Source organism: Ipomoea nil, unplaced genomic scaffold (genome assembly GCF_001879475.1).
Source record: "Ipomoea nil cultivar Tokyo-kokei standard unplaced genomic scaffold, Asagao_1.1 scaffold1043, whole genome shotgun sequence".
Taxonomy (NCBI): domain Eukaryota; kingdom Viridiplantae; phylum Streptophyta; class Magnoliopsida; order Solanales; family Convolvulaceae; genus Ipomoea; species Ipomoea nil.
Genome location: NW_017617471.1, coordinates 9,157,689 through 9,175,658, shown reverse-complemented (window position 1 = coordinate 9,175,658; position 17,970 = coordinate 9,157,689). Strand labels below are relative to the sequence as shown.

The 17,970-nt window shown below is 34.6% G+C and overlaps 1 protein-coding gene and 1 long non-coding RNA gene across 3 annotated transcripts; one reads left to right on the top strand and one right to left on the bottom strand.

Moving 5' to 3' along the window:
• Positions 1 to 756: 756 nt before the first annotated feature.
• LOC109181853 lies at positions 757 to 9,411 on the bottom strand. Its single transcript, XR_002054289.1, has 3 exons — positions 9,402 to 9,411; positions 2,635 to 2,638; positions 757 to 842 (listed from the first exon to the last, which is right to left on the bottom strand). It is a non-coding gene; the product is annotated as an uncharacterized LOC109181853 (long non-coding RNA).
• Positions 9,412 to 12,428: 3,017 nt separating this feature from the next.
• LOC109181849 (WAT1-related protein At3g28050-like) lies at positions 12,429 to 15,168 on the top strand. Of its 2 annotated transcripts, none has more exons than XM_019331787.1 (7): positions 12,429 to 12,690; positions 12,775 to 12,837; positions 12,933 to 13,049; positions 13,133 to 13,361; positions 13,596 to 13,754; positions 13,869 to 14,020; positions 14,754 to 15,168. In XM_019331787.1, the coding sequence occupies exons 1-7, from the start codon at positions 12,491 to 12,493 to the stop codon at positions 14,893 to 14,895; spliced, it is 1,062 nt and encodes a 353-aa protein (XP_019187332.1). In that variant the 5' UTR covers positions 12,429 to 12,490; the 3' UTR covers positions 14,896 to 15,168. The 2 variants fall into 2 exon arrangements, with proteins under 2 accessions (XP_019187332.1, XP_019187333.1); XM_019331788.1 differs by having other exon boundaries at positions 13,596 to 13,758; positions 14,754 to 14,860.
• Positions 15,169 to 17,970: the final 2,802 nt, after the last annotated feature.

The following is a 17,970-nucleotide window of genomic DNA, read 5'->3' as shown; positions in this document are numbered from 1 at the left end:
CTTTCGATTTCTATGTTAAAAATATTGTGTCTCATTTATTATTTCTCTTCATTATTCATTTATTACTTGTTTTTCGGTAATATTGGACCATCATATGATTACCTTCAAAAAACCCTAAAATCAACATTGGCGCTGTTTGTGGGGGTTGATACAAAAGGTCACGTGGTTCCTACCCCAACAAATCAACAATCCCATATTTAAGTACGCACCTGCATGGAAAATTTGGGTCCGTGTACATACTATGACGTGGCAAGCGTAAAGGCAATTATATAGGGAAGTCGCGTGCGTTCTGTACAGGACAATTATAAAACATTTTATAACTGATATAAATATTACATTTCATTTTGACCCGATCCATTTCACGTATAAGGATATGTGAGACCGTCTTAAACAAGTTTTTACTATTAATTAAAATCTAATTATAACGTACATTTTGACAGTATTATTGGATCAATAATCGTTATTGTTGGATTCTACATGGTGATGTGGGGCATGTGGAGAGAGGCAATAATCATTCTTCCAAAAGGTTGAACCCCAACCCTAAGGATCCCCCACACCCCGGCCCAACAGAGCATTTGGAAGGATGTAAATCATGGTGACTCAACCATATAGGCTAGACCTTTGCTCACTGCGCACAAGAAAGCCCCTCACTTTGAGAGGTTACTCTCACACTGTCGCTGGTGAGACTCGATCCCTGGTCATTCTTCCAAAGTTTCACCTCTGTGACCAGTTGAGCTGCCCATGCGGGTAGAGAGGCAATAATCATAGTTGAGCCACTGGATATTTTGCGTCAAAGTGGAGCTGCTAATGAAACATCCCATCTGCTACAAAAGTAAACCGGCCTGGCCTGATAATCATGATCAGGGCCGGATTTTAGGCTGTGCAAGCTGGGCTACCGCACAGGGCCCCCAATTTTAGAGGGGCCCCAAATTTTATAGGTCCAATATTTAATTTTTACCTAGCTAGTTTAGAAATAAAAATTAAGAGTTTTCAATTAAACTTAAAAGGTTCTATGAAGAGATGGTAAAAATGTATATTTATTGTATTTTAACTTGGAGGTCAAAGGTTCGAAACTTGCATGTATTGATTTTAAAAATTGTGATTTTGGTAGGGCCACATTTATTTACCAGAACAGGGCCACCAAAATTTAAAATACGGCCCTGATCATGATTTACTTAAAATTAAAGATCCATTAAAGTTGTTTCAAAAAAAAAAACATTCCATTAAAGTAGCTAGTGATAGATGAGGCCAAATACTGATAAATGTTCTGTAGTAGTGAACTTTATTTGTGGTGGAAAAAACACACTGCGGTAGTTGCACGTGTTCGGTTGCATGAATGCTCCAAATTACATTTACATGACATTATTGTGATTGTGATTGGTGCATGGAGATATTTTTTACTAATACTGAAATTTCATCTCAATCTAGAAAGTGGTTAAAGTCGGTGTAATATATACCTCAAGATGAAAATAATTCAATGTTTTTTTTAAAAAAAATTAAAGGAGAACATTTCATTCATAAATACCCGAGGATAAAATATTACATTATTACAAATGAAGATAGGAGGATTGAAGGACCACTACTCTGAGCAACTAGACATAGAATTGGGAACAAGTACTTTGAAGAATATTTCATTTAACCTGTATAAGAAAATCCCCTTTTTCTAAACTTCTTTGGGTTTAATGGGACTGCTGGGATATGATTGGAGAATAAAAGCGTTGTAGGAGTCTGGTGGATATTGATAATACAATGCATTATAATGAATATATTTAATTTGAACACATAAATATAAACATTTTCGGCGATCAAGAACAAGGAAAAACACTTCTGATTTTTCTTCAAGTTTATTTATTTGTGTTGATTAGTTTTACATTATAATTGGTAAATATATAGAAAAGAAATGATACTTCGTATTAGAATACATTTGGTTTAATATAGTATTTAATAATGGCAAAAACTTGTATCGATGACATGGGTTGGGTCAATATGAAAATGTAATACTTATACTAAAAAAATGTAATACTTATACTGTAAAATGTAATACTAATTAGGAATAAAGTGTTTGTTACTTATAAAGAAAATAGTGTAATACTTTTGAAAAAAATGTAAAACTTTTACATTTTTCTCAAAAGTATTACGGAGTATATTTTTTCATCAAAATTATTACACTTTTCCTTATAAGTAGCAAACATTTTATTCCTCGCTAGTATTATATTTTTCAGTATAAGTATTGCATTTTCATCCCGCCAACCGACCCGTCTCAATGATAAAGATTTGTAGGACGGTCTCACGAAAGAGTCACTCTTTAATAATTAGGTAAATTATTTTGGTAAATAATGTATTCAAGGTAAACGTAATTGATTTAGTAATTAATACTTCCTAACTAATTAATTAACGAAATAATTAACAGTGAAAGGGCAATTTAATCTGAAAAGATTACAGTAAACTACTTTTATTTAAAATAACATACAACTTGACAAATATAAAAGAATATGAACATAATTCAAAGATATAACCTCCGTTAAATGATATAAGTTAGGTAAATTGTTTTGCCCCTCATTAAAGGCAATTTGCTCATAGGTACTAATTCATAACAGTAGTTCGAATACCAAATCTGATACCTTAAAGTCAAACTCAACTGATTCAATTAGACAAGTTTGACAATGACTAATTTGAAAGTGCCAAATTAACTTTAATTTCTCTATACAAAAAGATATTTGGTATGTAGTGAACTTTATCTTTGCGGGAGTTGTACGTCTTTGGTTGCATGGAAAGCTCCAAAATACATTTACATGACTTGATTGTGATTGTGATTGGTGCATGGAGATAGACGATGCTAGATGCACCGACATTATCACTCACAACTTTGTCACTCGATTTAATTTTGACGTGTCAAGTTCTAATAAGTTGATATTTTTTTAAAAAGTCTATTAAAATTTGTCACATACATCAAAAAGTGACAAATTTGTGAGTAACATTTGTAGGGATCAGATAAATATAAATAGCATTTTCCTATCTACTAATACTGAAATTTATCTCAATCTAAAAAGTGGTAAAAGTCTGTGTAATATATACTTCTAGATGAAAATAATTTAATGTTTGTCATCAACAAATGTAGTACTTATATACATGTGTTATTTTTATTATATGTAACATTCAGGCTTTAAAATTTTAATCTTTAAGGCACTATTTTCATATAATTGAAAAGAAATATATTATTGGTGTGTTTTTCATAATAGATGAGAAAGTTTAGTCTTCAAAAACTTTTGTATGACATGGTGTATGTTGCATGGAAAGCTCCATATATAATAACCAGATTGTGAGACATTTTTGTCTTTTCATATTTTTCTTTTGTTATTTTTCCGATTTTAATCAGTTTAATTGGTTTAGACTGTGGTCCACACAATAATTTGGCTAGTGGTTCATGGCCTAGTATTCCCAATCGTTATATCCTACACCACGGCGCACATAGCACTGTGCGCCGCGCGCCTCCCAAAACGATGTCGTTTTGGGGTAGTGTTGGGAGGCGCGGTAGGAAGTTGCTGAGATTATGTGTATTTGTTCACAACGTTATGTGTATTTGTTCACAACGTTATGTGTATTGGTTCATACAGTTATGTGTATTTTTTATACAATTATGTACATTCTTTTTATACAATTATGTACATCCGAATCAAAAAATTTGTGTGTATTATGTTAAGAGTTGATGTGTATTATGTTAAAAGTTTATGTTTATTATGTATTATGTTAGATTATGTGTATTATCTTTTAAAAAGAGTATGTATATTTTGTTATATAATTATGTACATTCATGTATAACATTATGTGTATTCTAGTATAACATTATGTACATTTTTGAACAGCGGGTTTTTTTTAAAGAAAAAACTACTGTCATTTACTGGGGCGGGAAATTTCAAAAAAAAAAATAATAATAATTAAAACGACGTCGTTTTGCATCTGGGCACATAGTGCAACGCGCGTCGTGGTGTAGGATATAAATTGCCTAGTATTCCTAGTAAAGAACAATGTTGTGGGCCTTGTGGCCTAGCTCTAAAGCGCACGTTATGATCAGTACTAGACCTAACATGGCGCGGTGGCGCCCATCTACTCCAACTCTGTATTAGTAATACAAGAGGCTGCATGATGTTAGGATTGGTCGTAGAGCGCGACATATCGTTAGAAAGGGTAGGGTATGTTAGAGGCAAATTATGCCCTGGACCATTGTGGACACGGGCCCAAAACGATGTCGTTTTTTCAAAAAAAACACGTCATTTAGTTATTAAAAAAAAAAAAAAATCGTGCGTGTTTTGGCGTTAACGGCGTTATTATTTTTTGGATTGAATGTACAGTTATGCCATTATGAATGTACAGTTATGCAATTATGAAATTATGAACACAGAGCTCTAACATTATGAACTTACAATTATGAACATATAATGATAAAATTATGACCATGGAGCTTTAAAATTGTGAATATAGCGCTTCGAAGATTATGAATGTACAGTTATGGAGTTATGAATGTACAGTTATGGAGTTATGAATCTACAGTTATGGAATTATGAATGTACAGTTATTGATCGAATTATGAACAAAGAGCTCTGACATTATGAACTTACAATTATGAACATATAGTGATAAAATTATGAACATAGAGCTCTAAAATTGTGAACATAGAGCTTCGAAAATTATGAATATACAATTATGGAGTTATGAATGTACAGTTATGGAGTTATGAATGTACAGTTATAGAGTTATGAACGTACAGTTATAGAGTTATGAATGTACAGTTATTAACATATAGTAATAAAATTATGAACATATACTCCTATAACGAAGCGGTCTGAAATTAAAAATTAAAAAAAAAAAAAAAAAAAAAAAAAAAAAAAAAAAAGAAGGAGATAACAAAAGGCACTGTTACCGGTGTCTAACATGCATGATGGACACGGGTCCATAGCATACCGATTGGTATGTATACCACGAAAGCCGACATATGAAGATAGATTAGAAATTGGTAAGTTTAGTAAGGTTTAGGGAAGAAATATCCGGTCAAATATATTCTTCTTTACGGGGCGTTTGGTGGGAGGGAATTTAAATTCCATTCCCACATAATTTCAAAGGCCATAAAATTCTTTAGTTTGGTTGGAAAGAATTGCAATTCCATGGAAATTGCAATTCTCTCATTTTCATGGAATTAAAATCTCATGTCCCCCCTAGGATTTTAGGAAGAAAAAAAAAACTAGTGATGAGACAAAATTACCCCTCCCTTTTTTAATCTAAAATTAATACCACAACAACTACAAGAAAAATTGTGAATCGCAACGAAATTTTTCCGTCGTGAATGGGTAATATTCCGTCGCGAATCGCGTTTTGCAACAGAATGGTGATAGAATTTATTCCATCATATATCACTTTGTCGTATTTTGACAGACGACGGAATATTTCGTCGCAACTTTTGGCGATGGATTATTTTCGTCGCCATTTGGCGAGGGAAGTATTCCGTCGCACATTTCGCAACGGAACTGTAACACCCCGTGTTACGACCCCTAAGATCAATTAAATCATTTAATCAATTACCCAAAAGAAAGAATTAAATCACAATAATTAATTAGGAAGGCCCACCATAGTCCACGGGTCCTTATCCCTAAACCCAATCCTTAGTCCCAAAAGAAATAGAACTAGCAAGCCCATAATATTAGTTCCTAACTAGGACACCTAAATATATAAATAGGGGACTTAAGAGGCACCTAGAACCCTCCCCACAAGATTAACGCCCCACCACCCCAAAAGAGCTCCAAGAATCCCCTTAGGAGAAATCAAGAAAGCAAGAAAGCTTAAAGAAAGACCCTTCATAGCCAAGGAATTAATTAAGGCTAAGAGGTAACCCATGTCTCAACAAAACCTATTTTCATAGTTATGATTTCCCCCGTAGGATTTCCCCATATTATTGTGTATTGATGATTTGTGATGTTATTATTGATGATTGATGGGATAATTCCATGGGTGATCTTGATATCGGGAGATTCTTGATAATTATGGTGTTCTTAACGATTATGTGGAGTTCGTGATGATTATATGTTGCTCTTGATAATTGTATGGCATTCTTGATGCTTGTGTGTTATTTGTACCGAATCTTGTAATTAGAAGACGAACCGTATTCTTGTTGATGTAAAAGTGATTAGAACCCTAGGTTGTATCGTATGATATTATTATTGGTGTATCGGGTGGGGAAATCGCATGTTTGGGTGTCAATTATGTTTAGAAAAGCATGATAGGTTATGTGACGTACGTTTCTCGTATTTGATCCGTTGATTGTCTACGTGTTGATCGTTAATTGCGTTGTAAAGTGTCTAAGCATGGTTTCGGATTCCACAACGGTTCCCGGGGCGTTTTGTGTATAAAGAGTCAGTGGGGGGTAGGTGGGGGGTAGGGGACCCGCCACCTACCCGCGGTCAAAAGAGGGCAGTCCCGGCAGCGGGCAGCTGCCCGCCGGCGACCCGCTGCCCGGAACAGTGTTACCGGCGGGTGGCCCCCCACCCACCGGCTACCCGCTGGAAATTCTCATTCGGGACCCCGGCCTCCCCGTTTGATGTTTCCCCGATCCCCGTGGTGTCCCAACAGACTCCGTCTATCGTGCCTATGTCTAGTTGGATATTTCGGGTACTGTTCGTAGGTTGTATGAGTCTTATATATTGCATGCTAGTTGAATTGGTATCCCGTTGACCTAGGTGGAAGAAGCATGAACCCCTTAGGATTATTCTTAGTATGTGAAGGATCACGCATAGGTTTTGTTATACGTTTTCTCCCCCTTCCCAATGTGTTAATGTGGGTTGCATGTGCTTGCTATGTGTTATGTGTGCATGATACCCCAATTCGGTTGCAATCGGATTGGTTATTCCTGAGCTGCGGTCAGATTTACACTCTTGGGCTGCGGTCCACCGTTTGGTTGCGATCAAACGTTTCCACATGAGCTGCGGTTCATACTTTCCTGGCTGCGGTCAGATGACATTCTCTTGGGCTGCGGTCCATTGTTTGGTTGCGATCAAACATTATGATGAGCTGCGGTTCATCGGTCGGTTGCGATCGACCCCTCCGTGTTGCGATACGGGGCAGGGTGCTGCAGGGCCGTGTCAGAGCTATATGCGCTGACCCTCATGTATGGGCATGCGATTGGTCCTGTGGCGCCAACAAAGTGTGCTATGTATTGAGATATGGATGAGTTGTGATTATGAGTATCTTGGGGGTTGTGACTATGGGATTTATGTTGGGGATTGTTTACGTTAGGTTATGATTATTAATGGTGCTCAGCTTTATCTGTCTTGCCTGTTGTGGATTGTATAAGCTTGTTATAATTGTTGCTTGTGTCTAGCCTTATCTGTCGAGTCATCCCCGGATTTAAAAGCTAGAGTTCGTAGGATATATCTTCATGCTCAAAATGGTTTTCGTATATCTATATATATCTCTATATGTAATGTATTTCAACGCGTTGGAGTGGGTTACCAACATCTCTCGCTGAACAGATATATTTGGCTTTCAGGCACAGAAGAATAAGTCACTGGAGCGTGCTAGAACTTGGAACGTAGAAGTAGATAGCTTCCTCCTCGGCCTGCGTGACATGCTTATGCATTTACATTATTGAGGATATTAGTTAGTTAGCCAGTGCACCTGAGTTCTCTAGCTCAGGTGTGACATAGCACCTCGTACTCTTGTATTATGTTTTGGGATTTAATGAGATTTCACCCTTATTTTATAAGCCTTAAATGTCTTGAAAATCTGGGGTGTTACAGGAACTGTTTCCGTCGCAAATTCGTCGTTAATTCTGAACCGAATATTACGTCGTCATATTATCTTTTCAGTCGCCCATTTCGCAACATAAATGTTTTCCGTCGCATCATTGTTAACAATTGGCGTTTTGGACTTTATACTCAGTGCCGTTCCAGGCCATGTTTTGCCGGAGCGACCGCACAGGGCCCCCAATTTTGGGGGGTCCAATTTTTTTTTGAAAAATATTTTAGACATAATCTATTATTTTTATACTTGACAATTATTTTTAAAAAAAATTTATAGATTGGTCTTAATTGTAATTGAAAATAAAATATTAGAAGCAATTGACATCGAAATTTTGGTGAAAAATTTTGTATTTAAATTTAAAATCGAAATTTTGGTGAATAATTTTTTATTTAAATATAACCGAAAAATGACACTTTTATATTAACTTTTGAATTGTATTATTTTTTTGTTAATTTTTTTATGCAATATATTTAGACAAAAATTTTAATTGTATTTTTATTTTTGTTATCGAATATAATAACTTGGAGTCCAAATGGATTTGAGCTCAATTACCTCATTTATAGATATTTTCTAGATCTTCTAGACTTCTATCTTTATCTTTCAGAGGTCTTTTGAGATCATGTTTCTTACCTTTATAAATAAAAATCTCTATCACTACAACGAAATTTAAATATTTAAACATTCTCTCTCTCCCCCTATGTTCTTGTCTCTCTATTATTGTTTTTGTCTTTGCAGTTTACTATATTATATATAGATTGGTCCATATTAAATTATTAGACAGGGCCCCTATTTTTAATGGAACGGCCCTCTGTTTATACTACTTATTCCCTTTCAATTCCCAAGTATACCAAACATTGGTAAATTATTGTATGGACCATGGTCCAGACAATGTTATGTGGACCAAAATAAAAAGTACATTTTTAACATACTAAATCTACATTATTTTTGTACTAAATGTACATTATACAATATAATGTACACTCAGAACAAAAATAATGTATATCCCCTGTATGCAATATACATTATTTTTGTACTGAATGTACATTACTTTATAATAGACAAAATATGGTCCACACAATAATGATTGCCAAACATTGGAATTGATATTTTCAGTAATTCTATTCCTGTAAACCAAACACTGAAATTTAAATTCCAACTTTATTTCCAATAATTCATCTCCCATGAAATTACAATTCTTTTTCCACGTCATTCTCCTTTCCAACCAAACGCTCCGTTAAGGGCATGCCATTATATATCCCTCCAAAATGAAGAGTTACATCTCCAACATGTACTCATGGCATGTTAGTTGTCGCTAACATCCATTATGGATATATATGTCTCTTCAAAGAAAGCATACCAACCACTACAAAATCCGCTTTTTAGGGATACTTGTTATACTTCCATTGCACTGATGATCCTCGTAGAGCAAGGAAGTGAGTGACTAATTATGAAATATATTCCAATAGGCAAGCCTAGCCCAACCGCAAAGTGAAATATATTCTCAAAGTGAGTCTCACCAGCAATAGTGTGAGAGCAACCTCTTAAAGTGAGGGGACTTTTTGTGCACAGTAAGTAAAAGTTTAGCATCTGTGGTTCATGTTCAGTTGAGTTACCATGATTTACATCCTCCCAAATGCTTTGTCAGATCGGAGTGTGAGGACCCTAGCCTTAGAGTTGGGGTTCAACCTTTCGGAAGAATATATGCTCATTTTCTTGATAAGAGAAATAGCCTACTGTTTATAATACAAATTAATGGTTGAAACGCTCAAAAGGGAGCGAAGCAAAACTTAATAAGAGTGTGGTCACATTTAACTTATCATATTCCTCACAACTCTTTGTTCTTGCTCTTCTCCACCCCAATATTCATTAATCATGGCACTAAGTCTATTCAAGTGTTGACCTATCAACACCTTGAATTAGTAACCCCTGTCAATTATTATTATTATTATTATTATTATTATTATTATTATTATTATTATTATTACATAGCAAATTTGACATTACAAAAATATCCTATTCCAGAGCTTTTATATATTAGAATAGTTATTCAGGAAAATGGTTCATTCTTGAGAATAAAAAGTCTTACCAAATGATAAAATAGACTTAATCACAAAAAAATTATTTCATTTCCGACTTATTTCGTAAATTAAGTTTGCTATTAGTGAATTAGGGGTAGATGAGTAAAGTAGAAAACGTGATTAGTTGGGCAAGTATATATTATAGTAATGCTTTTACTAATTGTGCTTTGCGACTCAATTGTTATACCGTGGACCATGGTCCACATAGCACTGTGTGGATCATAATTATCGATTGAAACTGTAGTAGAATTAAAATGATACTTTAGTACGTATTGCTATAATGAAACTAGTGTGTGGAGAATGATCGAAACTAAAAAACAGATGACATTATTGTCAAATGAAATTGTAATATAATTAAAATGATATTTTAGTGTTGCTATAATTAAACTAGCGTGTTTGAAAAAATAAACTAAAATCCAAAGCTATACGATAACATATATTGTCAAATGAACCTGAAATGTAATTAAAATAATACTTCAGCATTACTATAATTAAACTAGTATTTGTGAAAAATGAACTAAAAAAATGGAGTTGATGTAATAATGTATATTGTCAAATAAAACTATAGTAGAATTAAAATGATACTTTGAATAATGAGACTATGTCCGCCTGTGAAAATCTTAGGTTACATTCCAAAATATATATAAATAAATAAATAAATAAAAATTATAGTACTTGCATCCTTAGAGCTAGATGCCTACAATTCGATCAACGAGAAGACCACGAGGTGTCTTAGCAGACCCTAACTATATGAGAATTGAAGCTCGTACTATACTCAGACTAATTATCGTTCGCACTGGACCGACGCAATTAAGTGACAAAGTACTTGCCATATTAATTTTTTTTACACGAGAGGAGATTCGAACACCCGACCCCTCTTAAGCGATAAGAGTGCACGGTCACTTACGTTAACCAAGCTAGTTATGATCAACGAGAAGATAGATCACTATGTTGAGTTACCGCGAAAAAAATTATAGTAATGCCTACACCATTAGTATCAATTAGGCCGGGGGCCACGAGATGTGTTTTGCCCCCTTATAAGGAAATTTCACTTTATTACCATTACATGCATATTTCCTCCTTGACTAGTGAATTGCCTGATTGAGTACGTTAGGAATGCTATGGGTGAAGAAAGCTCATACTTAGGCTCTGTTTGGCAGAGCTTGCTTATAGCTTATTTTAAACTATTAATAAGCTATAAGCTTTGTTTAATAATGTCCCAAAATAAATTCCTAGCTTAAAATAAGAGTTTATTTTAGAACGCTACTTTAGGTAGCGTTTCAAAATAAGCTCCTAGCTTCCTAATTTTTTTTCCATCTTTATCCTTATTATTTTAAAGAAATCACATAATTTACCCTCCTAATTAAAATCATTTTCTCTTCTCCTTTATCCGCAACTTTCACCCGCAAATATTATTATTATTATTATTATTATTATTATTATTATTATTATTAGATTTGCAACAATATTACTACTTCATTATGAGATGCTAGATCATGATTATGCTAATAGTTTTATTTCAAAATGTTTTTTTTTAACGACAAAATGTTAAATTTTAATATGTAAACAAACTAATTTAAATTTTATGAAGATGTCTTTTTTAGTCTTTTTACCTTTATCAGCTTATCAAAAAGCTAATTTTACCAAACACTTTCAATCATAACAGCTAACTTAACAGCTTTTCATTTTTCAGCTCCGAGCTTATAGCTTTTCAGATTTCAACTCCTTTTCAGCTTTCAGCTTTCAGCTCCTAGCTTATAACTTTTCAGCTAGGTTTGCACAGAGCCTTAGCAAATTTTGACAATATGAGATGACCTAACCACGTGCATGCATTTATAATTACGTACATTGTCTGTAACTTAATTACCCAATATTTAGTTAGTAGGTGAGATTAGTGCTCATAGGTCTTGGTACTAATTCATAACACTACAATATATATACTAATAAATTTTGATACCGTAATTACCTTTAAGTCAAATTTTAAATTGTGAATATTCAGTATATAAATTGTGTATTTTGACTCTAAATCTATTTGGTGGACTCGAGTCCGTGGCATAACTATTGATCTTGGTTCTTCATTTTAAAGTAACCCCACCAACTATAAAAAAGCTCCTGCTAATTCGCGTGAGGCACAACCAATGTCCCACTATGTGGCCGTTGGGCACGTTATTTCCTTTCATGTTTCTTTTTTTTTTTTTTTCTTCTTCTTCTTTCACTTTTTTTTTTTTTTTCATTTTCTCTTCCTAGTCACACCTAAACTTCAAAAAGAAAATGATACGTGTACTCCCATTTTGTACTCTCACACACAAAATCGTAGACACTTGTATTGGGATCGACATGAAAAAAATAACTTGTTAAATCCGTCACAAAGTAAAATTTAGGAAGTAAGATTAGGCAGTACATGTAATGTAGTAGAACTCACTTCAAAAACTACCACTATTGAGGATGTTGTGTGCTCATAGGTCTTGGTAATGGGTACTAATGCATAGCATTATCAAATTACGCAATCACGACGTTGACGTACTATTTAATTTGAAAACTCAACTCAACATTTCAGTTCGTCTCTATACAAATATATATATCCCGTATGCGTATGCATCTGAAAGTGGTTTCAGAGAGCGGCCATGGCAATGGGAAATGAGATTCTGAGAAAGGAAGTTCTTCCATTTGCAGCAATGGTAGTAGTGGTGTGTATGGAGATGGCAACATCCACAATAGCCAAAGCAGCCCTTAATTCCGGGCTAAGCTCTCTTATTTTAGTGCTTTACTACAATTTCCTTGGCATCCTCCTTCTTCTTCCTGGATTCTTCATCCAGAGACACAGGTTTAACAGATCACTCCAATTTCAATTCCAATTCGTCTACCCAAATTTCCAAATTTAAATCCTGCATTTACTGTCCTGTTTCAGAAGGAACCCACTGCCTATAACGTTGTCTATTCTGAGTAGATGTTTCATCCTTGGCCTGATCGGGTAATACATTGATGAAATTTGTGAAAGGGGAGAATTGAAGATCTTACTTACTAAGAGATCAAAACAGTTTATTATAATGAATTATGATATTGCAGGACATGTTTGGTGATGGGTTTGGGTTTCCAAGGGCTCAAGTATAGCTCTCCTACTCTGGGTGCAGGCATTAGTAACTTGATGCCTGGTTTTACATTTGTTCTTGCCATGATTTTCAGGTATATATAATATAATGCTGGTTTAATTTTAGCAGCTAGCTAGCATGCTTTTGAGTTTTGTCTCTCAACTTCCATGAATTTAGGATGGAGAAGTTTGAGGTGAATAGAAGAACATGGCAAGCAAAATCAGTGGGCACAGTTCTTTCAATTATAGGGGCATCTATCATGACTCTATATCAAGGACCAACAATCTTGGGATCATCTTCATCTACTTTGCCTTCTGATTTGCCTTTATATTCCTCAAAGTGGGTGCTGGGGGGTGTTATGATTCTAGCCGTATACCTTTTTGCATCTGGGTGGAACATTTTGCAGGTACAATATTGTTAAAATCAAACGTTTATTATTGCATCAAAAGCAACTTTATTTCCCCACACTTTCGAGAGGTAGAGTACAAGACTTGCCCTTAGCCTCTGCCCAGCAATCTCTAACCATATAGTACTGGACTTGGCCTTTCACCAGTCTTCGCCAAAAAAATACAATTATGGATCCTATTACTGAAAAACTAGTTTTGATTTATTTTTTTTTTTCTGAGTTTTGAATCTGCAGACAGCTACTCTAAAGGAATACCCAGAACAGATGACGGTGGTGTTCTTCACTACTTGTTTTGGGAGCATCCAATGGGCAATTGTTTCAGTACTAGTAGAAAGGAAGGTAGATGCTTGGAAGGTGCAGCCTGGCATTGGAATGGTTGCCATTGTTGTTTCTGTAAGTAAGCTAGAATTTAAATTGTTAAACAAGACTCTAACAGATTTTGGGTTCCCGTCTTGCTATATTTTTCTTATGCCATTGATTATTAACAGTAACACATCTCCATTGTAGGCGGTTTTAGATCCTCTGTGTTGCAAAAATATTACTACTTTCTGCTTGGACACGAAGGGCCCTCTCTACGTTGCCATGTTCAAACCCCTGGGAATTGTCATTGCAGCAACTCTTAACCTTGTTTTTCTTGCGGAGGCCCTTCATTTGGGCAGGTAATTAAACACCATGCCCTCCGTATCTCCAATCAAACTATGGGACAATCCCAGCCAAATTGATCGGAATGTTGACTTGGTAATTCGAAGGTTACAAATTCAACTCCCATGGAAGTAGTCTATTGACTGACCTCTTTAATTTAAACCGGTCAACTTATAGACAACTTAAGCTGATTTATCTTGTCACCCAAATAGTGGTGGTTGAGAGCAGAAGGTTACAGAAAGTTCAACTCCCACTAGGAGCAGCCTATTGGCCTTGATTTGAATCAGTCAACAACTAGACTGGTTTACCTCATTCGGGTTTTTACCAGCTAAAGTGCATAACCCTCAAATAATGAAAGTGGATTTCCCTCCGTCACCCAAAAAAAACTCTATGGCCCTGTTTGGTAAAATATTAACCTATCAGTCAATTTTAACTTATTTGACCACTATTAATTATTTGATTTGGTTAAAAAATCAACTCCAAAATACTAAAATTCAAAAAGTTGCTCAAAATAGTTTTTTCAATTAGATTTTTGAGAAAAGAAATTATACTAAACAGCTAATTTATCAAACACCTTCCTACAATCAACTTGTGTTATCAACTACTTATACTCTCTAATTAACTCAATCAGCTAAACACCGCTTATATAAACTATGACTAATCAGCTATGATAACATTTTTGGCAGTGTTATTGATACACGGCTTATATAAACTATGACTAATCAGCTATGATAACATTTTGGCATGCAGTATTATCGGATCAATAACAATTATTATTGGATTCTACGGGGTGATGTGGGGCATGTCAAGAGAGGCGACCATAGTTGAGCCAACAGATATTTTATGTGAAAGTGGAGCTGTGAACGGAACGTCCCCCCTGCTACACAAGTAATTCAACACTGTTTAAAACGTGATTATATTGTGACCGTATAGATTATATTCCATTAGCTACTGCCTACTGGTGAGCCCAGAAACTAGATCACCTTTCCTCCTTTGTTGTGTAGTGAAGTTTATTTGTGGTGGGAAAACACATTGGGGAAGTTGTACGTCTTCTATTATTGCATAGAAATATCCAGAATACATATGAAACCTTATTGTGATTGGTGCACGAAGATATTGTATACCTATCCTGCGTGCTATCTCAATACGAGGAGTGTTTAAGGTCTCTGCAATATGTTTTTCTGTTGGCCTAGGAATTAGAATTTGTCCATTTAACTTTTTTTTTTTTTTTAAAACCAAACGACAAATGCATTAAACTAAATCCAAACGAAGAGAGTTACAGATGATAGGAGGAGGATTTGTGAACTACTCCGAGCAATCAGACAAAGAAATAGACTGTCTTGTTAATAAGTGGGTCCCCTGATTCGCATATTGCTTAATGAAATTTAAACTACAATGAGCAAAACCACTCATTAAGTTTTTAATATAGCTAAAATCAAATGAAAAGATGATTCTCCAATCTCAGAATTTAAGCTCTGAACAACTTGTAAGGAGTCGGACTCAATGATAACGTTGTCAACGGGATTTAAGCCAGCCAGGATAATGATTCATGGATCGCCACTGCTTCGACCTCTTTAGATGAAAACGATCATCTCCAGTAAGCTCCCCTTGCAGCCCTGAACTGTCCATGATCATCCCTTAAGACACAGCCAAATCCCATACAGCCTCGTTGACACTTATGGCAGCATCTACATTCAATGTATTGAACTTAGGACCATACTAGGTTTTTAATATTAAAGGTTAACTTGCATGATGTGCCACCATAGTTAATTCTGGATTTCTGGATAGCTATTTTTATTACAAAAATTTATTTTGACTCCGTTTCTCATTTTCGTCTCATATATATATATATATGAAATAAATTTTAAATATTAATACTTTCTTGTAAAAATGTAGTATATTCTTTATGAGTTAATACCTATTATGTTTTCACTAAGGACTCGTTGGTTCGTGAAAATCAAGAGGAGAAAATAGCGTTATTCAAATTTAATATAACTTTTGATTCCGGGAACATTTTGATTTATACTCTCAACTATTAATTCAAGCAAATTTAGTCTCCTAATTTTTGCATGTACTTTTTACCTGCATTCATTGATTGGGTGCACCTACGTTCACCTACAAGTGTACCTACTTTCGACTGCAAGTGCATGTAATTTTGTCTGGTTAACATTCATTGATCTGAGTTCAGCGGATAGTAATATCCCTGACAACCACCCGCAAACATTCATGCACCTAGGTGCAACTACTTATAACTATAGGTGCAACTACATATAACTATAAGTGCACTTAGTATCGATGCTCAGTGTGCACCTATAATACATTTTACATCCACTTGTAATACATTTTACGTGCACTTCGATGTTCAATTATTTACAAAAATACCACCGCGTTTTTTTTAAAAAATCACTGTTTCTCATCCATTAGATCTGGACACGTGAACGGACATCAGTCATTCCTATTTCGCTCCTGAAAAATCCATTAGCACGGGAGTGTAACTCTCTCTCTCTCTCTCTCTCTCTCTCTCTCTCTCTCTCTCTCTATATATATATATATATATATATATATATATATATATATATATATATATATATATATATATATATATGGGTTTTTATGAGAACACCTATTTAGGTGAGATTGTTTTAATCAAATCTTGTTCATCAATCTAATAAATTTTAAAGGTCTATTCAGGCGTTGACCTATCAACACCTTCAGTTAGTAACTTTGCCAATTATTGTTATTATATTATAAATACATAGACGGAGCCAGAGGGGGGGCAGGGGGGTCAGCTGCCCCCCCTCACCCCCACCCCACCCCTCTCCTACCCTATATTGTATATAATATGTATATATAGTACATTATTGATATAAGTATTATAAAACAGATTATGTAAACAAAGACTGTTATATATATATATATATATATATATATATATATATATATATATATATATGGGTTTTTATGAGAACACCTATTTAGGTGAGATTGTTTTAATCAAATCTTGTTCATCAATCTAATAAATTTTAAAGGTCTATTCAGGCGTTGACCTATCAACACCTTCAGTTAGTAACTTTGCCAATTATTGTTATTATATTATAAATACATAGACGGAGCCAGAGGGGGGGCAGGGGGGTCAGCTGCCCCCCCTCACCCCCACCCCACCCCTCTCCTACCCTATATTGTATATAATATGTATATATAGTACATTATTGATATAAGTATTATAAAACAGATTATGTAAACAAAGACTGTGATAGACAAAGTGGTAGCTAATGTGTATGAGTTTCAAAATAGTCTGGGTTCAAGTCTTTGCATTTATAATGTCATAGTTTTCTTCACTTTTTTTATTAACACAATTAAATTTTGGCATGATATATATAACTTCCATTATAACTTTCTTTATATTAATAATGGAATGTACAATTTATAATGTGTTTTATATTCGAATTATTTTATCAAATTAATTATGTTTCATATTTTGTTATAAATATTTTTATAAAGTTTTAATATGTTTTATTTTTCGCTATATCCAACAATATTTATTGTTATACTTTCATTTTTTTTAAACTTTCTCTTTTATTTTAATTTTTTTTCCTCACTAAAAAACATTTCTGAATCCGCCATTGAATCCATCCTTACTTCTTTGCCCCCCCCCCCCCCCCCCCCCCCCCCCCCCCCCCAACATATTTTCTGGCTCCGTCCCTGTATAAATATATAAATTGTGAACATTTAATATATAAATTGTATATTTTTACTCGAATTCACCTTACAAAGTGGACTTGAATCCATGACATAACTATTGAAGTATCTTTGTTCTTCATTTTAAAGTGGAGCCCACCAACTATAAAAAGGATCCTACTAATTTGCATGAGGCACAACCAATGCCCCACCATCTGCCCGTTGGGGGCGGTATATCCTTTCCTGTTTCTTTTTTTTTTTTTTTTTTTGTTCTTCTTCTTTCCCTTCT